The sequence below is a fragment of the Cygnus olor genome, chromosome 5, assembly GCF_009769625.2.
Source record: "Cygnus olor isolate bCygOlo1 chromosome 5, bCygOlo1.pri.v2, whole genome shotgun sequence".
Taxonomy (NCBI): domain Eukaryota; kingdom Metazoa; phylum Chordata; class Aves; order Anseriformes; family Anatidae; genus Cygnus; species Cygnus olor.
Genome location: NC_049173.1, coordinates 11593199 through 11618634, shown reverse-complemented (window position 1 = coordinate 11618634; position 25436 = coordinate 11593199). Strand labels below are relative to the sequence as shown.

The 25436-nt window shown below is 37.0% G+C and overlaps 1 protein-coding gene across 9 annotated transcripts in view; it reads left to right on the top strand.

Moving 5' to 3' along the window:
* WDR20 (WD repeat domain 20) overlaps positions 1–25043 on the top strand; it is a 45028-nt gene extending 19985 nt beyond the window's left edge. For 3 of the 9 annotated variants that reach the window (XM_040559992.1, XM_040559995.1, XM_040559994.1), the window contains exons 2-4: positions 7595–7777; positions 11711–12988; positions 24159–25043. In XM_040559992.1, the coding sequence (XP_040415926.1) occupies positions 7595–7777; positions 11711–12988; positions 24159–24212 (1515 nt within the window). In that variant the 3' untranslated portion in view covers positions 24213–25043. Of the gene's footprint in view, positions 1–5174; positions 5193–7594; positions 7778–11710; positions 19326–24158 lie in introns of those variants that run through there. The other 6 variants (XR_005820711.1, XM_040559996.1, XR_005820710.1 and 3 more) reach the window with 6 other exon arrangements.
* The last annotated feature ends 393 nt before the right edge of the window (positions 25044–25436 follow it).

Sequence of the window (25436 nt, the reverse complement as noted above, 5' to 3'; positions counted from 1 at the left end):
AGTCTTACAGGGAAACAAAGGGTAAGTTGCTTCTGTATGCACACGTATATTCTAGTATACATATATATTCCGTATGTGAAGTGAATGGGGATTTGCAAACAGAGAAGGATTCTTATTTTTTTGGAGTGCCTGCTGTTCTGTCTTCTTTTTTGAACTCTTTTTAAATAAAAATAACTTTTTTTAAGCATTATTGGTAGACAAGTACTTTCACCTTAAATATTTCCAATAGGATGTGCTGATCTATACTGTAATCAGAAATATTTTTGTTCAAAGCATTACTAAAATGAAGTTAACACTGCTGTGGTAGTTACAAATCAATCCTTTATGCCTGTTCTTTATGGTGTTCACATCTACTTTCTTGATCTTGCCAATTATACCACCATTCAGTTCAGTTAATACCACGTAGATTTATTTCAAACCGTTGTGTGCGTGCTCTTGCTCTAAGTGCTGAGAAATTTCTTCTGGAAACAGAATTTGATGATTTGATTGGATGCTCCAGAAAACTAAATTGATTTTTGCCTGAACATGGATTTATGTCCAGTTGTCTGGACTAGAGCTCTTATTTTAATGTATATGGTCACAGTTGTCTGCTGTATGAATAAAGGCTGAAATCCTGTTAAGTAATGTTTTTTTGCTTTCCAAATTCATGTTATGTCTTGTATGGCCCTCAAGTGGAAGTTAAATCTAGGAGGGAGGAGGATATCAAGTAGCTTCCCAGTTGTTCAGGCAGCTTTGTACAAAATTGATATCTAAGACTTTGTTATGGATAAGTTGTGTGGAACACTTTAAAAATAAATTAGGTTAAATAAAATTACTTGGTGCCCCTGTTTTACTAACAGAGCTGTTCTTATACAGTATCCTAGAAACTGTCACGTGCCTTCAGTGTTCCTGTTCAGCATTTAATCAAGTGCTTGGTAACTTATAAAAACCTTCTGCAAAGATACAGGACCCTGTTCATGAGGAGCAGTGCTGTTAAGGAGAGGAAACGTTCTGTTAAGTAGAAATAAATCTTGAAATGCTTTTGCCTGGAGCTAATGCAAATTACATTGTACTTCAAGTTGGATCATTCAAAATATTAAGGTATTAAAAAAAAATACATCAGAAAATCTGCCCTTGTCAATGAAGCCAAATTAATGTTCATGTCTCAAAGACCAGAATCTTTCAGTTTCTGAAGGTAAAACTGGCATGGGTTGCCATCTACACTTTCTGAAGACTTTGTAGAGAAAGGAATCTATAGAGAAACACCTTAATGGAAAGTGTTTGAGACTGCATGTTAAAAGTAGCAGATTTTTTTCTGCTTGCTAATTATTTTTTGTCCCAATTTCTTAGTTTTCAATTTTCAGACTTCATGTTGTTCAGTGTGATCTTTTTTGTTTACTCATAAGTTCTATTACGTCCAATTAGAGGAAAAAGAGAAAGTGAAGGTGTGCTGATTTCTAGTGTCAGTTGGTACCTGCCCTTTTATCAAGTGGCAGCACGCAGTCCAGCACCGGGTTTGCTGTTTTGGATATTAAGCTGTTGGTGCTCCAATTCACAGAGTTGAAAGTTCAGACAAATACTAAAAGCAGAACTTAAAATGAAAGAATGGTTTTCCTGAGTTTGGCTGTGACTTCAGTATAAAGCAGATGCATTGAATGCAATGTTGCAAAATAAAGGCCAACTTTTCCCTAGTGTTAATGGCTTTGTAAAAATTAGGAGACACTTAAAACTAGTCTGTATTTACACACAAAATGCCCATTATGCAACCCTCAAGTTAAGCAAATCACTTAGGTACGGAAAAAGCAGCTCAACTGTTCTTAGTTATCTGAGAAACTGTCGTTTCATTGAAGAGACCCACTTTAAACAGGGCAACTTAAATGGTGATTGTCTGCTGGCTTTTTAGAGTCCTAAAGAGCATTTTATATATAAACAAACACAAAAGTATATCTACACGTATGTTTTTATATATGTTTATATAGCGTTCCTAGAATCTTTCAGTCTAGTTCTTAATTTTTTCTGGGGTTTCTGAGGTGGCCCTGGATGTGTGTTCACTTGTCTGTTACCCGAAAGGTTCATACTGAATCTGCGGGACTCCTGGGCCTGCTGTTAGACCTTGCCAGACTTTAAGCCTTCTACCAAGAAAGCTAAGGTCATTAGCTGCATGTAAGCTGACAGGCTGCTGACTACGTTTGTCGAAACGAATTAATTACTGATCGGCTATGACACTGTCAACTGTACCGAACGGTGTTTTATTGGGGTTTTATAGGTGGAGGGGGTGTTGCCTGGACTTCATGGTGTTTGTGCGTATAAATTAAGCGGAACTTTTGCTCTATGTCAGTATTCTTCACAGGGAAAGTCAGCTGACTTGTTCCCGTAGCTTTCTTCCTGCTTGAAGTTCCTTTAAGACATAAACCAGACCTGTTAAAAAGCTGGGACTGGCCCTGTTGCTGCAGCTTTGGGTAGTCCTAAGCATAGGGACCCAGGGTCCTTCAGGTCGGACAGGTCTCTAGTCTAACCTCCAGCCCAAAGCTGGGTCAGCTATGAGATCCGACCGGCTCAAAGCAAGGGTGAAGTAACTACAAATGATTCTGTTGTTGGTATTAACAGTGCTGGGCTCTACAAAAATATTCCAGAAATCTACTCCTTTGATACTGAGGGAATTAGAGGGATTTCCAGCGTGAAGTCCCAAAGGTAGTATTTTTGGCAGAAGCCCTTGTGTACAGAGGCACCGGGCAGAGTTCCCCAGAAAACTCTACACAAGTGCCTGAAATAACAGCACCTTCTTGCCATGGGTCAGCTGCGTTGCACGGCTTTTGCCATCCTTCGGCCCCGTAGGAAGGAGAGGGAGAGCAGCACATGTACGGGGGAAGGATATACTGCAGGGGATCCTGTAAGGCACAGTGCTGCAGCAAAGCTTATTTTTCAGTTAGGAATTTAAAGAGCATCTGTGAAATTCAACAAAGTCCAGTTAGTAACAATTGTAAGAGTTGATTTCTGTAGGTGCTTGTATAGCATTGTAACAAGCAGTTTTCTCCAATTATTATGGTTATGGAGCAGGGAGCATTAAATCCCTAATCAGCAAGGTGTCGAAGAGATACAAGCTGCAAGTAGTGTTGTGAATTCCAAGCTCTAGAAATGCTGGAAAAAATGTTTTCAAAAGTGGATCTTAGTACTTTGTCATCTTGTGTTGGTGCTGTAGCTGTGCATACATAGCCAACCCGTAATCTGCAGTTCAAGATCAGTTAATTTTTTGTACTAGGGGGGATTCTCTTAAGAGGATTTTTGGAAGTGAATTTTTTATTAAATGTTTGCTCTTACTTCCAGGCTTAAAGACCTAATATTCTGTCTCAAACTCACTTACTTATATGACCAACTGAAAGCCAGCCTGGCAAATCTGATATTAAATACTGTCAAGTCTCAAAAGGAAACATTTTAATGGCTACTGCTGAAATTATCTGAGAGAAATTAATAAATAATGCCTTCCCTTTCTGATCTGGGAGATGTTTGTTTAGCTTGGCAGGAAATGTAGCATCTATTATAGATTTCAATAACTAAAATTTGCAGAAAGCTGCAGATGTAAGTTAGGAAAAGAAAAAGATAGAGGAAGAACTCACATCTGTCAAGGAGCATGATTAAATGCTGAGTTGAAATAATGTGATTACAATTTCACAAATAGTGAGTATGAAAGCTGAGTCTTAGATCAATAGTACATCAAAAGAATAAATCTTCGACAGAAATTAATCTGGCTTTGACCTTAGAATTGCATAAGGATATGGAACCAAGGTTGTTGATGTCCATCCTAATAAGACATTTCAAATGTCAGAATATGAAATCTTCAACACTTGCTTCAGGTTGAGGTAACTGATTTTTTTTCTTTCTGTTCCTGGTATTTAGGTATCTAAAGCTGTGGTTAAGATGTTCCACTTGACCACCTTCCTACTGAAATCTTGATTCAGGGTGAATGGGCAAATTATATACTCGTATGCACATGCCTTTATTGTAACTTTTTTTCCTTCCTTCTCCCTACCCCAGTGGAGTGAAGGTAACACTGCTGCTAAAATAGCATGATGTGACTAAATGGGACTGGAAAGTCCCCAGAACCACTGTGATTCATGTTTTATTTCTAGAGAAGAAATTCATTCTATTTCTTCTAGAGAAGAAATAGAGAAGAAATTCATCACAAAGAACTGAATGGCTATGTTAGTCAATTTTTCTTCTGCTTATAAGTGTAAGATTTGAGACTTTGAATCTGTTCAAGGACAGGACTCAAACTGTTGGTGCCCCAGATACACTAGTTTTGTTCATCTGCATCACTGACTTCAGACAGCTGTTGAGTGAAATTCATGTGAAATACCCATTATTCCTTGTTCCTTTGCCCAAGGGGTACTTGAAATACCAGTGCATGTTGAAAAAGAGAGGCTTCCAGTGCAGGTATCGGTTGGCCCAAGTGCTATTACAGAGGCTTGATTAGTGAAGATGTACTTTGATGGCTTGCATAGTGATTTCATTCAAAGGGAGGATTGATTCTTAACCTTGCATTAGGTGCTCCAACCTGTTTCAGTCAAGACTAAACATAAGTTCTAATTACAGTGTTGTTGTCATCATGAATCATCCATCATGGAATACGTTCCTCAAAGTGGACAGGCTGGAATACTGTGAAGTATTTTTTTTTCAGAAGAAAAATTTAAAAGAACTGGGACTAAAATCATGCAAATAACTTGCTAGCAGCTCAAGCGTAGCCAAGCGTGCCTTATCCTGTGCTTGTAGCTGCTGCGTTCAGTAACACTTAATCCCAACATCTTTCAGTTCTCTTCTGAAGTACATCAGCATTCTTCTGAGAGTGGCAGTTCACATTACCTTGTTGAGTAAATAGTGTCAGATCCTAGGATCTCATGGAAAATCTCTTCTGAGGATCAGATCCTTCACAGTACAGCTACAGCAAATGGCCTTAATGGTATGCTAATGAAATGCTGAGTCACGGGCCCTATTGAATTTTATGAGTAAGGGCTTTTCTTGTTCTTATCAAAAATCCAATAGCAACTTTCAAATGTGCAGAAATAGAGAAAATGGCTTTTGGTTCTTATGATCATTGATTCTATCCTGTCTTTCAGTGAAGTGAGAACAAGACCAAAAAAGTGTTTTTGTGCTTGTAGTTCTGACTTATCTCCATGAGACAACTATATCGTAATCACAACTGAAAACACTAGCTGCATGTAAGTAAAAGGCAGAGCACCCCTCTCAGTAGAAGTCTAGCTTCTGGTAATTGAATTAGTTTACTTATACTCCATTGAAGTTCAAACAGATTGTCCATGCCATCTGGTTCCCCCAAGAGCAGCTAGAACAAGCACAGGGAAGTCTTGTGCCTAGATTTCATTTATCAGAATTTCATGTCTTACTAGATCTGTTATCACACAATTTCAGAAGACTTCAGCCACAGCAAGTTTTTCAGACTACCAAAAATATAGTGAACGTTGAAACAAAACTAAATAACCCATCTTGACCAGACAAAAGAGCAAAGTGTAATTTCAATCTGAAAATAGCTACCTCTCGATTCTGTGCCACTTAAAAGAATAGTAGGGATTCAAAAGAAGACGACCCTGGGAATACTCATGTTTTCCACTGCTGGAAGAGTCAACCATTCTCTGATCCCTCAGCGTGATTCAGGCTGAGCTCTGTTTATTTTGAAAGGGATCTACTTTCTGAGGCACTTGGTTCTGCTGAAAGTCTTGTCCAGAGGCCATACCTTGTCTCATAGGTGAGATGAGAGAGCATTTCTTTGAGGTACGGAGGGATATATCTGTATGTTACTGTAAAACAGTCTTCCATTAGAAACATTTTCTCCATTTAGGGAGTTACCTCTTGATTCCACATATTTTTTATTATTTTAGGACAAGAGAATCTTGCACGATATAGGAGATCCAACCACATGGCCTCTAGGATTTGATCTTTCCAGCTTCAAGTTACAGATTTACATGTGTCTGTGGATGCTCCTTGGTAGACGTGTGCCTTATCCTATGATCCCAGTAGAGCTAGCATTCTATTTAAGTTCTCCTTGAAGAGGTATTGCTAATATTCTTTTTTAGCTTATAATGGTTCTCTGGGCTCTGGAGAATAACTTTTTAATATGCTGACTTCAGAATTTGGAATACATCGTCTCCTTTTGGAGCCTTCAACCAGAAGGCCATACACCTGACTAAACTGGTTTATAATATATGCTACAAAGCAGAAGTGTAACTTTAATGCTGCTGCATATGCATATGCTTATCACATGTATCCCACAGTTAAATTTGCCTTGGGAAATGGCTCACCTGATGTGAATCACTGTGTAGCTAGTTACGGTTTTGCTCTACTGACAGGCAGGTCTGGTTTCCCACAGTATAGCTCCATGCATGCTATGGATTTGCTGCTCTTCAAATGTTGTACTCAGGTTTAATACATTGGAGCAATTTTCTTTTATATGGAGCTTGTCCACTTCATCAAACAAGTTTTATTTCTTATATCGCTGGCCTGATTTCCCTTGACTAAAAATACTGTAAAAGTATATATCAAAAATAGAATCCAAGTCCCAAATCACAGCTGCGTCTCGAGTCTGTAATATTATGGAGTAACTGCAGCTTTCTAATTACAGACTCTGAACCTAGTAAATAGGGAGTTAAAAAGAAAGGTTGAACCTGATGTATGATCACGCATATTAAATGTGTGGGTTATAATCTCTGGATGATGATAGATTAGGGTGTCTGTTCAGAAGTGATATGGGGATAAACATGGGTTACACAACTGAGAGAGTGTTTTAAATTGCTTTTCTGTTTTTTTGATTCTTCTGACACTTAAGTGCCAGATCTTCAGTTGTTTATATTAAAGTTCTTCTGTTTTGCTAGCACTTACTTTGTCTAAGATGTATTTGGATTGTTCAGTAAATTCAGATGATATATTGATCCATAGAAATCATCCTTGATTATAGATGGTGCAAAGTATTTTCACATTTAATAAATCAATGTCAGAAGCACAATTATTTTGTAACCTAATTGCTTTAAAAATATTTTATAAGCATAGTATCAACATTCTGAGTCAGTGTTCCTAGAAATCTCTCTCCTTGGATCTAGTTGATCATTTTTTAATATTGATAATAGTATCACATTTTTGTCTGTTATAAAATGATACATTTACAGTACAAGGACCAAGATACGCTATTTTTAGTCCACTGCCAAAACTCAGTTGTACTTCATTTTGAGAAAACTGCTGCTAGGGAAATGGAAGATGTCTTGTCTCAATGTGATGGGATGCTGCTTCTTGCAGGAGAACCCAGGAAACAGGTTGATCTTGAGGACTCACTGGAGCCTTTGTGTTACTGAACAGTCGTCACTGGTTTGTCACATGATGTAGTTGCAAAGGTGTAGCATTTAACATAATTGAAAAATGTGGAAGTGTGGCGTTATATTAAAAGATAAGCCTTTTGAAGACATCTTTTGAGGTCTTCAATAAATACAGAGCTGTATTTTAAAGTATGGTTTTGTGACTGCATAAATCGTTGCTTAGTGTAAGCTCATTTGCAAACTAAACTTGTATGTGTATACATTGTGATAAACTTTTTAAATTCTGTTTGCTCTTTTTGCAGGCTGCGGACTTGAGTAAACCAATAGACAAAAGGATATACAAAGGAACACAACCTACATGCCATGACTTCAATCACTTAACAGCCACAGCAGAAAGTGTTTCTCTTCTAGTGGGCTTCTCAGCAGGCCAGGTCCAACTTATAGACCCTATTAAAAAAGAAACTAGCAAATTATTTAATGAGGAAGTAAGTAGAAATCTTAACATTGTTGCATGCAATGTATTTCTGGTACTAAAAATCCTCAAAGTTCCGTAGATGGCTTTGTTTGCCTATACAGCTCATCGTTCAGTCACTACCTTTTGTTTTTCAGCTGCTTCATTGGTTTAGAATACTTACACAAAACCTTTATTCATGAAGAAGCTTTTGGGGTTTAAGGCAAAAGAAAAAAAAAATTAGGACTTCTTAGTTTGGATAGTACTGCAACTAGAACTAACGACAGCTAACAGATAGAAAAAACATCTACAAATGAAAATGCTGCTGCATGTTCTCTGCAGTCAATTGTTTTGAAGGCTTCTGGTTCCAAACGGGGAAGAAAACATTTGAGCCCCTATTTAATATATTACAGTAAAAATATTAAATAATAATTAAAGTAAAAATACCATTTTTTATGGTTGGGATGTTACAGCAGAAACTGTCTGTATCAAGGATTCCTAAAAGCTTTTTCAGGGAAGACTAGGATATTGAGCTGAATGCTGCATAGGAAAAGCTGAAGGCTCACAAAGTCTTGGCCATGTGATATTCCCAAAAAGAATTCTCTATCTATGCAATAGGAAAAAAAATAGAGGGAGTACTGGGGGGGGGGACTTATGCCAAGTTACAAAACCACTGGCTCTGATTATCTGGTAATACTGGTATTCTTAGAAAGGTAAGTGTTTGGATATTAACAGTGGAAGAGATCTGGTAACTGATAAAACTTTGACAGCATTTTCTGCAGAGGATAAGCCAGAGGTACTTGGCTTGGTTTTTTGTTTGTTTTTGCTGCTTTTTGTGTTTTTAATCCAACTACAAGCAAATCATGAGGTAACAAAGAGCTTTGCAGGTTGTTTTTTTTTTTTTTTTTTAAGACTTCAGATCTGGATAAGAGCTTTGCAGATGAAGTTAAGCCTTGCTCAGCTTTCAAACTAAGCAAGCATGTCTTTCCCACCTCAGGGACATGTGTTTTCTTGCTCTGTCTTTGTGCAAAGAAGATTGAAGTATTGTTCTCAATGGGGATGTTTTATAATTAGAACTGACTCCTCCTCAGCTTTCTAAAAGTACCTACAACCAGATCAGAAGAGGGGCGTTCTTCTTTGTTCTTAGCCTTTTCCCACCTGTTCTGTCTCCCTGCTTGTGTTGAATGGGAAACAGTGCTGGAGAGACTCCTAATGTTGCATGGAATACTCTTTTTGGTAGAAACCACTGTATATGTAGTTAAAATTTTCCTGCTAGCATCCTCCATTGAAAAACAAAACCAAAAAAACTCCCAGAAAACCAAACTTTGGCATTGGTGCAGCTTCACCACTGGGAGTGCTAATCCAGATGTGACAAGTTACTCATGTAAACAAGATTTAATCTTGTATGGTAGTAGCGTAAGCATTAAAAATGGGAGCGGGAAACTATAAATAGCTAGTACTTCCTATCACAGAGCAGTTCCCACTCCGGTAGCTGACCTGTAGTTGCCTTGAGAAAAACTTTTGCTAAAATACTTTACACAAAGATCCGATGCCCATTTACATGTCTCGATATTTACTGTCTAGCTTCTACAGTGTAAAGCTGCATTGCAGGCAGAACAGTTCTTGTGGTATTCCACAAGTGATGGAAACACTGAGGTGATCTGACATTACAAAATACTGTCTTTTCTCTGTTGCCACCAGTGTTGCTTCACTGCGATGGAGATGCATCTTCCTGTTTGGTGGAAATGAAATGAGATGATCTCTTTTCTACAAAGCTAGCATAGTTGTTTGCTTAGTGTTACCAGAACCTACCCGCATGTAGGGTAAAGTTAAAAGACAAATCCCTGTTTCCTGCATAGATCTTATCTGCAGTTATAACCAAATCTAAAACTTTAGTGTTTTTGGCCTGTCAGTTACAATAGTGAAGCTTACTCTGGGCATGTTTAGAGTAAAATATAGAAATTCTAGCTTGTATCTAAAGCCTGTATCGGAGAAACATTAGTAATTACTGATGTTTGAGTTGGTACATTTGCTTCAAGAAAATGGTGCCTGTTGTTTTTTGGCTATTTAGATTTTAGATAGTATTTGAGAATAAACATACCTTCATAAGCAGAAGGTGGGCTAAATAAGTGTTTACATCTTTTGACAGATTTAGCACTGGTGCTAGAATAATAGAGATAGTAGGGTTCACCACTTGTCCTGTTAGTAATTGGGTGATTTAGGTAGCCCAAAGCTCTGTTTTGATTATCACCTGTGATAAAGCAATAAGGATAGCAGTTAATTGTATGTGATACATGAAATGGCTTAATCTTATGGCACAGGTTGTGTTGAAGCTTGACTAAATTAAGGCTATTGCATTTTAACTTGTTACTTTTTTAAACTCTATTGATATAGAAGAGAATAGGGACTTGAAAGGCAGAGGTTTCTTGTGATTTCTAGTATAAAAGTTGAGTTACTGCTCTTGTGAATATGTTGTTTGTCAGGTTGAGCTGCTGTACTACAGTAGAGCAAGAAATCTCACTTTGTGCTGTATTACTGGTAGCTTTGTAACAAGACTTTGCCTCTAGAAAGCAAGGTAGTCTGACCTCTATATTTTTCTCTTGGTATGTACAAAGTAACTTTCTGAAGCTAAGATGCTATTTGTAAAGCTACCTTGTTAGAGGAAAAGTTCACAGATGAAGTTACTCTTCTCAGCTCTCAAATAGAAAATAAGAAGTTACACAAGAGAGGCTTCCTGGTCCTTATACTGAATTTCACAGCAGCAAAAATACGTTCAAGAGTATAACACAAAATGACCAGGTGCTGCTTTTGATAGTTACAGGCCCAGAATGGATAAGTCAGTGTTATCCATCAGCTATTTTTTTTCTTTGTGAAAAACAGCATAGCAAAGCATTTTTTCTTTGCTTTTTTCTATGTGCTTCTGTAACTTGTTCTGGTATTTCCTGGAGCTCACTGTATTTGCATTCTTGGCCTTTTGTATAGCTCAGCTCTACTTTCAGCCTATAATCAATCTGTGCCAAATACAAATCTTGAATTTGCATCTAAAGAATTTTTTGTCTCTAAGTTGCAGTTGAGTGATGCCATGGCTGAGTTGGTAGACTTAGAAATCCACCAGAACAACAGTTGACCCCTTGAGTTTACGGACTTTATCTCTACTTCTCAGTTTTTACAGCACTGAAGGCATTTTAACTAGGGATGTTTGTTTAATGTGTGTTCATTGTTTGGTAATGATGGACTCCATTAAATTGTTTTTCTTTAAAATAAACTTTTTAATCAGATGGTAAACTGAGAGTATAGGCAGGTTCTTGGGTAATGAATGAAAAGTAATTGCAGGGTGGGGTTTCCAAGGTGAAGAGGATGTGGTGCCTTCCAAATTTGCTGATTTACATGTATTTAGCTACTAACTGTTCAACCGCATGGTAACAGGGGTACAGCGTAGCGTTTGCTGTCTGAATCGGTGAGCTCATAAAGGCTCCTAAGACCTGTCTTTTTTTTTTCAGATGCTCATTTTTATAGCAATTTCAGATTAAAAACAGAGTTTAAATTTAATTGTTGCTGATTTATAACTTTTGTCATACAGATGAGTAACAGTCTTTTTCCCTTTAGCTCAGTTTTTAGTTTCTTGATTATTTTTTTCATACTCTTCTTTAATGTCCTCATCAGACTATAAACTTAAGAACATTATGTTGAGATTCATAGCAACAGATTGGCTTGATCAAAGCATGTTCTTCAGAATGTGACTGGACCATAATAACCTTTGATAGCACTTTCTCTGAATATAATTTCCTGTTAACTGCCTTATGAGATTGAGTGTTTGCGAATACAGTAACGTAGCTCCTTTCCAGAAAGTTGAATTCGCTTTGCTTAAGCTTTGTTCCCTTCCTCCCCCAAAAGCTCAGATTTACAGTTAATCATTAAAACTTTAATTTTCAGACTTTCTGATGTGTATCTTCTTTGTTTTTCACAGAGACTAATAGACAAGTCCAGAGTAACCTGTGTAAAATGGGTACCAGGTTCGGAAAGCCTTTTCCTAGTAGCTCATTCCAGTGGCAATATGTACTTATATAACGTGGAGCACACTTGTGGTACCACAGCCCCGCACTACCAGCTACTTAAACAAGGAGAAAGTTTTGCAGTTCACACTTGCAAGAGTAAATCCACAAGAAACCCTCTGCTTAAATGGACAGTAGGTGAGGGTGCCCTGAATGAATTTGCCTTTTCCCCAGATGGGAAGTTCTTGGCCTGTGTGAGCCAGGATGGTTTTCTTCGTGTGTTTAACTTTGATTCGGTGGAATTGCATGGTACAATGAAAAGCTACTTTGGAGGACTGCTGTGTGTGTGTTGGAGTCCTGATGGGAAATACATAGTGACAGGTGGAGAGGATGACTTGGTAACAGTTTGGTCTTTTGTGGACTGTCGAGTAATAGCGAGAGGCCATGGACATAAATCGTGGGTCAGTGTCGTTGCATTTGATCCGTATACCACTAGCGTAGAAGAGAGTGACCCGATGGAATTTAGCGGCAGTGATGAGGATTTCCAAGACCTTCATTTTGGCAGAGATCGAGCAAATAGTACACAATCTAGGCTATCCAAAAGGAACTCTACAGACAGTCGTCCAGTAAGTGTTACGTATAGATTTGGTTCGGTAGGCCAGGACACGCAGCTCTGTTTATGGGATCTTACAGAAGATATCCTCTTCCCCCACCAACCTCTCTCAAGAGCAAGGACACATACAAATGTCATGAATGCCACAAGTCCACCCGCTGGAAGTGGTGGAACTAACCCAGGAAGTAATGGAAACAGTATCACAACACCTGGAAACTCTGTACCCCCTCCTCTTCCACGGTCAAACAGCCTTCCACATTCTGCAGTCTCAAATGCTGGCAGTAAAAGCAGTGTCATGGATGGTGCCATTGCTTCTGGTGTTAGTAAATTTGCAACCTTATCGCTACATGATCGGAAGGAAAGACACCATGAAAAAGATCACAAGAGAAATCATAGCATGGGACATATATCTAGCAAGAGCAGTGACAAACTGAACCTAGTTACTAAAACCAAAACGGACCCAGCTAAAACTTTGGGAACACCTCTCTGTCCCAGAATGGAAGATGTTCCCTTGTTAGAGCCTCTTATCTGTAAAAAGATAGCACATGAAAGACTGACTGTGTTAATTTTTCTTGAAGACTGTATAGTCACTGCTTGTCAGGAGGGATTTATTTGCACATGGGCAAGGCCTGGTAAAGTGGTAAGTTTTAATCCTTAATGCTGCATCAAAGAACTAGAACTCTGAATAGGTAGTTTTCTTGAGATATAAATGAATGTTGAATATAAAATTTCTTTATGCTTAATGTAAAAAAAAAAAAAAAAATCCTCAGAGCCATACTTTTGGATACTGCATGCCATATTTCTGAATGATTTGAAGTGTCTTGGATACAATTAAGTATAGTTGCCTTCCAGCAGAAGAAATAAATACTGTGCATCTAAACTATTGATCAGTGTTCTTATACTTAAGCATAACCACAATATGGTGAAAGCTATTTATGTAAAAATGGAAGTAAAAACATGTCAATCACTAAAATAATTATAATCTTTCAAATATTTTTCTACAAAATACTGCACTCCCAATAAAAGTAGCTTATAAAAGCTGCTGCTTCTAAGTCTAACGAGAAATGTGAGCCTCTGAAAAATTTAAACCAAAGTGTTTTATTCCTCCATACTTTTCTGTGGTGGTCTGCCATTAATGTAAAACCACTTCTTATTAAAGTGTCAGCCATTTTATGAGCAGATTTGTGAGCCCTTTACTGACTGTAGTTTATGCTCTTGAAGTTGTGAATCAGTACTATCAAGGAACTCTAATTTTAGCCGGGTCTTGACTTATGTATTCTTTGTCAAGCTAGGGAAAATTGTGCAAGCTTTCTCTAAGCAGCTTCAGTTTTATGTCACTGTCAGTTTTGTTAGTCAAATTTGATCATTGACAAGCTTGTGCTTTTTGATAGCACCTGTTCTGTCAGTTGAACCTTCATTAAAATATATTATTAGTTTTAACTTTTGTTGTTAATGCACTTAAACACAGATGAAACTTTTTTCTTCTGTTCAATGTATAGCAAGCTAAATTTTGAATGAAGCTAAAAGTGGTGATTATTTTGTTAAAAAGTACTTTGTGCTACAATAGCTTTGTTTGCCTGCAACGTTTTAAAGGAATACCGCTATGAAAACATTACCGGATTTGATCCACCAAAAAGGACCGTTACTTTTGTGAGAACTTCTGAAGTTTTTGTGGCATGTAGACTATCATTTCAAGAAAAAAAAAATCTGGTAACATCTGAGTATTGCCACGGTAGGCAGCATAAATGAACATCTGACGTTTGTTACATTTTACCTGTTTGGTTCATAAATCTCACTTTTGAAGTGGAGGTACTGTAAATATTTCAATACCACATCTTCATTGCTATAAAACTAAGTAAAAGTCGAGATTTTTTCTTAAAAGTTTGTATAATGTAAGTTTCTTTGAGATGTTCTCAAACTTGACACAACTTACTCAGAGCTACGTCTACTCTGCATTTTGATGCATTTTTAAAGGTTGAATCTAAAGCTAAATAAAAAATTGTAAACCCTTTTCTGGGGAGAAGGGTAGAAGGTAATACCTAGAAAAAATACGTAGTTTTTGCCTAAGGACTACAGCTCCAGCATTAATTAAAAAAAAAAAAAGGAAAAAACAACCCAAACTTAACTGCTTAATGTTTGTCCTGAATGAAAATACTAAAGCAGTTATCACTTCTGTGACTCAGTGCAATTCATAAGTCTTAAAAATTAACTTTATACATGTACAGCAGTGCCTCAGATTTCTTTTGTGACCTATATTTTCTTGTTGCTTTAAAACTCCTCTGTGTACTACTAAATGCAACACTGTTAAATTTATTTTCAGTGGCTGAGGTGGGTTTTGTTAGACTGGTTATAACTTAAACACTTTTTTTGGTGTATTGACTTTGATTTGGAATATGACATTTCAAATATTTCAGAGATAAAGTATGCAGTACCAAAAATCAGGATTTATGTATTGGCCAATATGGAAAACTTTAATGACAGGTAAGTAACTTTCATGCTAAAGTTATCACTTTCAAAATTAATATATTGCACACTGATGTAAATGCCATATTGTTTAGGAAGTATTTACTTAGAAATTTTCAAATGAATTTGTTTTTCTGATATCACTTGCATTTCTAGTGAGCTCACTCTGCTGGTAAAAACTAAATTTTGACGGCATGTTTACAGGGGTTTGATAGGAAAATATTTGTGCCAGAAGGACGTTATGAGCATTCTTTTTGTTTATAGGAAAGCACTTAACTTTATTTAATGAGAATTGTCAAAGTATAAAACACTCATGGTAATGTCTTTCTTACTGGGTTATATACCATTCATTTCCGTTTTGCCAACTGTTACATCCTAGGCCATCCCATTGCTCTAGGGTTTAAAGCTGCTATTTCTAGTCTTCCTTTTGAAATATTGGGTCCCCAAGTGATCTTAAAACTCCGTCACTTTTTTGTCTGCCAACTCTAGAGTGAAAGCCTCTAAATCTTGCTGCTTCTTCCATCACTGCCTCAAAAGGCCTTCATTAAATTCACGGCACTGCCAGCCTAAAGAAAGAATTGGATGGAAAACTGAAGCAGATTTGCAGTGTTTAATGTAATTTCCATTGAGCCAGTGCTACTTTTCCCTCATTTTTAATAGCCATCAAAAGACATGCCGGATAATTGGACGATGCATGACAAGGTCTCTGAATTTTTCTGGTTGGACTGGTGCTGCCCTTAGTGGAAAAAATCCAGAAATGTCTCTTCAACCAAGATTCTTATGATAGTTGATAGGCTGTACTGTGCTTACAGTGTCCTGCCAGTTTGTTTACAAACTTTCGAAATTATTACTTCGAGTGTATACATAATCATACCTTGAGCTTCCTCACTGGATATACTATCCTTACATTACACTTCCAGAACTGTTGTACTAACTCCCAATCAGAGTGAGGTCAAGTGAATGGAAAAATTCAGTAAGAAACAAGTTCAATGAGGCTTAGAATACCTTAACTTTTTTTATTCTCATTTTGTTAGTCTGTTTGTAAGATAGAAGGTTCAGGGTAGTGAGAAAAGTAGGTTGCCTTAACAAGAGTATGGACTTCCTAATCAACATGGTGACAGTTAGCTGTCTCCTTTTCCCCTTCTTGCCCAGCCCCAATGGAAAGCGTAAATGGGATTGTACAACTGTTGTATTAATCCTAAAATGTAAGAGAAAAACATCTCAAAGGAAACAAGGTAAACTTCATGTGTTATCTTTATAGCTACTTCAAACTGAATTATAGGAACTGCAGAACCAGAAACACTACTGAAAGAAAAAAAAGTGGTACAGTGGTACCTGCATATGCAAAGTAGGTTTTCTCTGAACTTAATAGTCAGAGAAACAATCTATATGATTTCTGTGTCTGACTTAGGGATTAATTTTTCATCTTGTACAGTGACTCCATTTTATCTAAATGAAAGCTGCTGATTAGTTGCTTCCTTTGTCAGAAAGCTCAAGGTAAGATTGGACAGAGCTATGAACAGGTGAAATGGCAGTGTATAACCTAGCAAGACAAACATGTTACCATTTTGTAAAACAAATGCACATGGAATTTATTTATTTGACTTATTGTACAGGAAAATTTAGACTTAAATTATAACATCCTTGAATTTTCTAGTTAACTACAATTGTAGTACAGTATCATGTTTTAGTATGATTTCTGTTATAGTAAAAGTACTTAAACATTCATGTACTATATTTGAGTGAGATGAGCAGCTATACATACTAATTCTTCCTCAATGGAAAGGAGCATTTCATCATTACAATTGAAGTTCAATTGCTGGTATTTAAGTACTATCAAATAGATTTCTTTCAACGTGATACGGTATCTGTATAAACTTCAGGGATGATTATAGTAAAACTGAAACACAGCTATATGACTTCAGGTTACCATGCTGAAATTTGAAGCTTTCTGTAATGTGCATAATAGCAAAGTTGCACATAGCATACCCGCATTATCAGGGTGAATTTAAACCTAGTACACTGGTGTGATATTTATAGCAAGGTATGTGTGTTTGCGCGTGTGCGTGTGTGAGAAGGTGTGACTAGTGGCTCCAGTAAAGCCAGGAAAGATCTTAACCCTGTAAAGGCTTTATGATGAGGATGTCTGGATTAGGAAATAACATGACTTTTACTAAACACTTTTTAGAAAACCCATGTTCTGAATTATCACCTCTTACAATTTGGTTATGTACTTGGAATGACTGTATATGTCTGCCCCTTTAACAATATAAAGCTTCTAAATTAATATTTAAAATGCTGGCCTGCTTATGTTACAATAATAAATTTTGTGTCAGTTAATTTACTGTCAATTTACATGTAAAAATTAAACAATTTTTTTCTGCATTTTATGAATTCTGTATACTGGAGTTTGTTAAAGATTGACATGTTAGGTGATACTGTACAAAATTGTATTGACTACCTTTAGTGAAAATCAAAAGTAAAATTCATATGTATTTCCTTTTTACACTTCCATCTAATTTCTTGACAACTTGAATAAATTTCATAGAGCCTTTCTAACATGAACTATTGTTAATTTAACTGTTGCAATAATTAAGCTTTAAGAAGTATTGTTGGTATATTTATAATTTTAAGAAAATCATGTTTGTTTCATACTGCTTATTTTTAGCTGTTCTATTGTCACTGTTACAGCTGAAGAACTTTACTAAATACTTGACATTACAAAATAACTTGCTGGGGTTGTCCTCTGTATACTGATGTTAAATAAAAATGTGTGATTGAACTGTAAATGTAGATAACTTTCAATAGTCCTTTTCCACATTGAGTTTTAATTTATCTTGCAGTCCTTAGGTGGTCTTTTGCTATCATATTGTGCTGAACAAATGGCCACAATGAAAACTGTTAACTTGCCATATTTTGAAGTAAGAAGTTGATTGCATCCTGTAACCTGCTCTGAGTAAATGTTTCACTTCAATTCAAGATAATACATACATTTTTGATGTTTAAATCTTGCTGATAAGGTCATGTCTTCTGATATTTTTCTAGGAATAGAGTAATATGAAATAGAGTATTTATAAAAAAAAAAAAAATCAAATTTGTTTAAACTCAGATTCAGTAAAACACAGACGTGTGTCTAGATTCGCTCTGCCTAGCTGTCAGATACGAGCTGGGGCCGAGTGTTTTCTCTTCCTTCGAGGACTCTACAGGAGCTCTTTCCTCTATGGACTCTGGTGTAGGGTACGTTGTTTATACCAGCTTTAGACGTTGCCATTTACCTAAGGAATGCTGAATTTACAGCCCTGAGGATATGGCTCGCTCAGATGATTCAAGTGTTTTCAGTCTAGAAAAGCTTTGGCTAGTCTAGAACTTTACTCATCTGACCCAGAACTAAACTAGTCTAAACCTTTGGCTACACAATTTCTTGGGACCAATTTAGGCAAAGAAAAAGAAGTTGCACTTCTATCTGAGCAAGCTTCGCCCTTGCAGCAGCAGTACTGTGTGCTGAAGGAACCAAACAAGTGACACTTCAGCCTTTCAAAGGCACTTCTGAGAAATTTCAGTGAAAGAGTTATTTACTTTGAGTCCTGTTACAAGGTTGGACTCTGTCTCTTACGGAAAACTCCTCTGTAGACTAAAGCTGAGGAAATAATCTATCTTGTATGAACTTGAGAATATTTGGTACTTCAGGAGGTGCTGACTGACCGCTATGATGGTCTCTGTGTAACATATGTATATTTAAGAATATACAGGAGCCAATGGACAAACAAAATCTGTCCTGAAAGCTTGTGTGAACAGCTGATTACATCAAATGATGCAAGAACTGGTTGTACAAACCAGTTTCTCAAGAGTCAGCGTGAGCATGAAACTTAACCATCTTCCACACCTTCTGCAGTCGTAGAAGATGACAAAAGCTGTCCCGGAAGATGGAAATGTCTTCTTGCTTGCCTTTAATAGTGTTGCATAAACTTCTCAAGGAAATAACTTGTTTGATCACCTTATTTTCTGTTTTTGAAGTTGGATTTTAGTTAGGTGCCGATCAACTTAACTTCATTTTGATCACTTCTCATTCTATGATCATGCTTATTTTACAGCTGCCCAAAATGGGGTTGCCTGAAGTCATCTGCTTCTTCCCCAGTTTTCCTCCTGGTTCATTTCAATTTTGTTATTTTCTAACCTGAAAAGTTTAAATCTTACCATAGTTTAAAGAGGCTAGAGAAACTGTTCCTAACCATGTGAGCCTGCACTACCTAAACGAAGCCCAAGTTCCTTTTGTCTTAGTCAAATCTGGCTTCTGCTGGTAAAGCCTTTTGTGCTTTTCCCAGTGTGCACTTAGTTGCATCTTATTTTTTTCTCCTCTTGGAGATGTGTATCTTCTACTACCCATCTAAAACTAGTCTTGAAGTAATCTTACCTAGTATCGCTACAGGTAAGATTTTTTTTTAACTAGTCTGCTAGTTTTCTAGCAGCCTTGACTTTCTTTCTGTTGACCATGAGCAACAGAGGGTGATTTGTTGCGAGGTGATACACCTCTCTTAGAAGAAAAACTCCTTATGTACACAGAAGTGAAGTTGCAAGAGCAGTCTCCCTGTTGCTACTACGTGCTTTTACAAGATCTGGTATGTCACATGGTTTAAGAATTTACTTCACTGTAACACTACTAAAAATAATAAAGCCAACCGAAGACAAATAATGCATTTAAAACTACATAAAGTGAACAGATAGACCATGTAGAGATAGGTATTGGCTTGGCTCTATCCCCCTGAATCAATACAGAATATTCCTCTATAGTATGTTTTGGTAATGTTCAGCAGGCACTTCCTTGAATGGCCTCAATTTTAACTCCCCTTGACTGATTTACTATCTGATTTAGTAAATATATGCAGTTCAAAGACTTAGGCTAATAAATGCTGACTCATCTGGATAAGAAACATGGACATTTTGTTCACACAAATCTTAATCCAATTAAGCTGATTCGACTGCAGCATTTTAAATGTGAACAGTCTCATTCTGTTTGAGTATTTTACTGCTCAGATACTGCATTGGACTGTGGGCTCTTTTGTCAAGCGAAGGTCTCAGTCCAGATAACTATTTTCAAGTGACTCCAGGGATATCACAATTTTGAACAAGAATAAACTACATGTGGAATACTCTTAACAATAAATGCAATTATTATTTGAATAGCAGTAATGGCTTAACAAATCAATGCCATGTTTGCGTAGGCATTCATTAAGTCAGCTGTTGTTGGTTTAATTGCATTAGTGAAGTGTACTGTGAGACCTTTTAGCCTGTATCTGCCTAAAAGGCTTTTTTAATACCTGTTGTGTTTGTTACAGTGGACTGTTGGCGTTTTTTTCTACTTTCCAATTTCAAAACAGCAGGAAAGACAGGCAGAGTTCTGACATCCAGCACGTTACTGAGGCAGCTGCTCTGTTTTACTCTTCAGGGCGAGCACCAAGTGTGCCAAGAGAGCTGTGAATTAGCACATATGCATTAACTTTACAGTAACCTGCCCGCATGTCCAAACTTGCAGTTTAATATCTGGACTAGCGAAATCTTTAGTTCCAATCAGTTCTGTTCTAATTTACATGAAGAAAATATGAACTCTGTAGTTACTAATGGCTTTTATTCTAAGCAGCACTATCTTCCTGGCTCATTTTTTAAATGCAGCAGTTACGTCCTGATCTCTCACACACTTAATTCCTGTTGGGAAACTTTGTGTTTCGTATTATTGCCTGGGGAAACAAACAAACAAACTTGTGTGCATATGTGGAACTTCTTGAAAAACAAACCCCTGCCATCTCGTGCGTTTTGAGGAGGGCTGGTCCTAACGCTGCTGCAGGTCTTTCTGAACAGACCACGGGGATGACTGCTCTGAAACGTGGATGGGAGCAATCTTACCTAGTGTATTTGTTATGGCTTTTTCTGCCTACCAGTATGTCTTAAAGTTTTTACTGAATGTGCAAAGTCCTGTGAGTTTTGGGAAGTCAGAGAATGCATAGATTACCGTGGTGCAGCAGCTTGCCCTAGCAACGTTGCCGAAACAAGGTGTTTAATGCTCTCACATTGCTAATTGTCATAAGGCAAACGACAGACCTCCACCAGAGAAGCGTGTTCAAACAGTATTTGAACAGCAGAGTATGCTGTTGAGATGGCAGATGATGCAACACCTGCTTGGAGGACTCTCACTGAGGTGGTGATGAAGGTTGCTTTATCAGATTCCTGACTTGGGTCTTGTAACTGCTCCATTTCCTACCCCTGCTAGACCCACATGCTGCCAAAATAATACTGCTAATAAAAGGCTACACTTATTTTCAAAACTTTTTTGAACAGTCTCTTAATTTGTCCCTGCTGCATGCTCAGTATGATGTTTGTTCTTAAACTTTAAGCTGATGTAAGGTATGCAATGTACAGCACAGCAGATCTGGAGCTGTCATATCACAATTCTTCACATTTTAGTTCAAGTTTTCTGTCCCTGCTATTAAACAGTGCAGCTTTGCACTAAGTTACTGCAGCTTTTGTTCCATCCTTTAGCACCTGGCTGGTTTAGCCACAGAAAGCACCCTGGGCTAACTTCTTTATCCATTGTATCCATGCAGGAACTTTCTAGACTTTTTTTTATAACCTTATTCATTGTATTATTCCCTGAGAATGACATTACAAACATTCTAGGCCCACACCCAGATTACAGACCAGATTCTTGTATGGTAATTTTTGTATCAAAACTAACTCTTTTTCAGCTGTCACATGCTTTTCTAAAACTGGCTTTCCAGAGCTTCCTATATTGTACTTAACTAACTTAAGAAAGGCAAAACTCCATAGGATCTTTCTTGTTACTCAAGACCCACCTAGAACTCTTACCCCATTCTGTAAAACTTTTATGCCTAAACCCCAGATTTTTATTCTTGCTTCTCTTATATGAACATCTAAGGTGTAAGATACCATCTTAGGAAGTTAAGTACTTGGAGGAACTTGCAGCATTTCTGATCTCAGTCACAGAAGCAAACTTCTGGGACGGCCATCTCATTATTGTAGCTTGGTCAAGTTTTAAGGTGCTGCTTCCAAAGTTTCTGAAGTGTCTGCCTGCAGTAGCACACGTGTTGATCCTGATATTCTTTCCGCTTTAGTGTCCCTCTGCCCTGCCTGCCCAGAGTTGTAGATTTCAAGCCTTGTTCTAAATTAATTCTGAGTTCCTAGCATCGCTCAGAGCCACCTGCACGGTGCTTTGGCTTTCTAAAGCAGGAGGCATTCATGGTGTGGGAGATGCAACCAGGACTGAGCAAATCCTTGTTCCTAGTCTTGGAACTTAAATTCCAGACTTGCCAGTAGTTTTGGGGGAATAAGGCTCCAAACTACACATCAGTATCTGCTGCCTGTTTCTAGAGGAGCTGTAGGATGAATGACTTGATTTTGTTTGCCAACAATCAGTTGCATTACAGTGTAAATGTGGTGGTAGAATAGTGCTTATTTTTCTCTGCTTATGTAGCATTAGTTATGATCCTGTTGAAAAAGGCTTCGTATTACACCACCCCTAGTACTTCCTTTTTGTGCTTATAAAGCACGTTTGCATATGAACAGTTTGGATTATTGATTTATTAAAGACTGAAAATAACACCTTTGGGACATCTTTTTCAAGGGTGTTTGAAACTTGCTTAGTGGATGTAGTCTTCTTGCAAGAAAGACCTTCCTGTTGTTGCTGGATTTAATAGACTTCTGAGGAATGCTTCGCTAAACAAACTATGGAGTTCTGTTTTGTCTTCATCTCTTCGAAACAAAACTTTCATGGTAAACATTTTCAGAAGTGCTTCAGTAGCTTGTTTTCTCTAAAATTCTGCCTTTTTGCTACTCCTTAACTAATAACAATGAAACTTTCTTCTCTTCTTGTTAAATATGCAGTATCTTTGCAAAGCCTGAATGACACACAGGTTTAAAGACCAACCCGTTTCAGACTACCTCAACAGTGTTTGAACCAGATATTCACAAGATATTCATAAGTGCCACATACATTTATTATATATAAATGTATATAAAAGTGTATACATACACACATGCCCACACGCTTTGCTATAAATCCTACAAATGTATCTGGATTTGTGTGTCAGAACTGGTGGAATAGATGTGGGGTTTTCTTTTTTTTTTTTTTTAATTAAAAAAAAAGTTTTGGTTTTAGTAGAAACTTGATGACTTGAATCCAGCCAATCCAGACCTCCTTCCACCTCTTTGTCTATGATCAGGGTTTTCTTCCATCAGTAGTGACTTTTCAGTTCTGGGATCCAAGCAAGAAAGAGCTCCTGTAGATTCTGAAGATGTGTGCGTTCTGCATTGTGTGTTAGTTGCTGCCTGAACTTGTCTGGTTTGATGGATCTGAGTCAGAGGATCTTAATTTTGAGGTAAGAAATTAAGCTGGTAGCTATTTAGAGGAATTGCTAAAAGTGCATTTGCTATGCCTACATAGTAAGAGTTGCTCAGTGATACTCATTGGTGATACTCATAAGCTTCCAGCTTAGCTGCCGTGGTGGTGCAAGTCTGCTGGCAGTTGTTATAACAATATTGCAAGAAGATTAAATTGCATTTTGATATTAAGCTTTTCCTATATAAATCTAGCATACAGTTTTTTATGTGAATAATTAAAAATGGGCTACTATACATAAATCAAAACTGGGATCTGTCGCCTCCAGTATAGTTGCCTTAATATGGAACCGCAACCCCTGTCTAGCTCGGGGTGCCGCACAGTAGCAGCATTATGCTTGAAATAAAGTAAGTCTCCATTTATTGGAATGGTAATGCAGTTTAAAGAAAAAAGTCCTGAATGCGAGCTTAAATTGTAATGGGAAACTTTTACTGAACTCCTACTTCGTGTTTCATTCTCCTTTACAATTACCAAACTAAGTATTTGGTTAGATAATCTATTTTTCTATTTAAAGCTTGTAATATTCAGTGGCATATAAGAGATTGAGCATTTCCCTGTATCAGGTTAGTTGTCAAACTTGTTGATATTGAAATAGGTTTGTTTGTTGCTACCCTAATAAAATGATGATCACTTTTTTGGTGTATGATTTTTAAAGTTGCACAGCTCACAAGGACTCAAAGTGCAAGGTAGACTGAAATCAAGTGCTCGGATCAGATTCACCGTGTGTCATGAACACACACTTTCTGCCTTTCTGAACGCTTTGTTGTGTGCTGCTTGACTGATACAACAGTGACTTAGATTCTCGTAGGAGGGGAGGTGCTGATACCTACAGTAAGCAAGTGGTGGTAAAAATAAATTGTACTTTAGCTTCAGGCTAATAATTTTATAAAATTACTGTCAGGTTCTCTTGCTGGATTAATGTAAACTGCTTTGTTTGCAGGGTTTATTGTCATCCCAAAACCAGGCCAATTCTCCAAGTGGAACTGTAGTATAGCCATCACACTACTGCTAGCAAATCTCTGAACACAGGACAAGAAGTAATGACAATGGAACCAGGAGCTGTTCTTCAGGCAAAGAGCATCACAAATTATAATGTGGCAGAGTGTAAACATGGAATTATGTGAATCACATAGTAATTTGCAAAGGAATAATGTAATGAGTTCTTATTACAGCTACTACTGCTAGCTGCTCACCCAAGGAAGAGTTTTCATTTAAAAAACAAAAAAAAAAGCTTCCTTTGGTGCTGCAGAAAAAAAAATAGTAACATTTTTGGTTTTCTTTATACTTTTAAAGTCCAGTGTAATTTAATCTATATATATAAATATATAAATAAAAGATATATATATAGTGTAAAATAAAGTATGTTTCTTAAATCCAAGTAAGTTCAATGGTTAAATTAGTACTTCACCATTGTTTATTTTGCACTGATTTTTTTAACCAGAGATGGCTAGAAGACAGCCTGGAATGCACTCGTAGAAAATGAAAGTCATTACTTTCTGGCTTCAAAATGTTATTCAGGAAGATGGATGCTGCAATCTTAGATTTTTAAAACAAAATTGTTTTGCACTTAAATAGTTTAATGCTAATAGAAAATTACTTTAAATCTGGTGTCCAAACACCAGAAAAACTATGTTGTGGAGAAAAGATCCTTTGTATCTATTAAACCTTTATTTTAATATTGTTGTTTCCAACTGCAATCAGCTCTGTATTATATGTACAAATAATGTAATTCAGTGGTGGGGGAGGGGAGTAATGGATCATTACACTAGAAATTCTCATTCATTTAAGAAAGTGGTATTTCTAATTCAGAAAATACATATTAAACTATCTTGAATATGCATTTTTGTTTACTTTCTGTTTAAATTTGATCAGCTTTGATGTAATCAATCCTTTGTTGAATTAAATGTTTGGTACAGAAATATAATCTAAACTTTGTAGAACAAATTCCTTTAAAAAATCTTACCTAGAACATTGCTTCATATTTAATATAGTTGAGTTTTGACTAGGAAAATGAAGTAATGGTGGTCTGTTCTCATTCTTAGTGGTTTATCTCCAAATCCATCATGTAGCAGAAATCTTGCAGACAACGTTGTGGGGTGAGGATTTTGTAATCACATAATATTGTGTGTTTGTCTTGGGACTTCAGAGGTGACCATTCCGACAGTAATGGACAAACACACCCTCTGACCTGGCAAATTAAAATTATGTCAACGTGTAG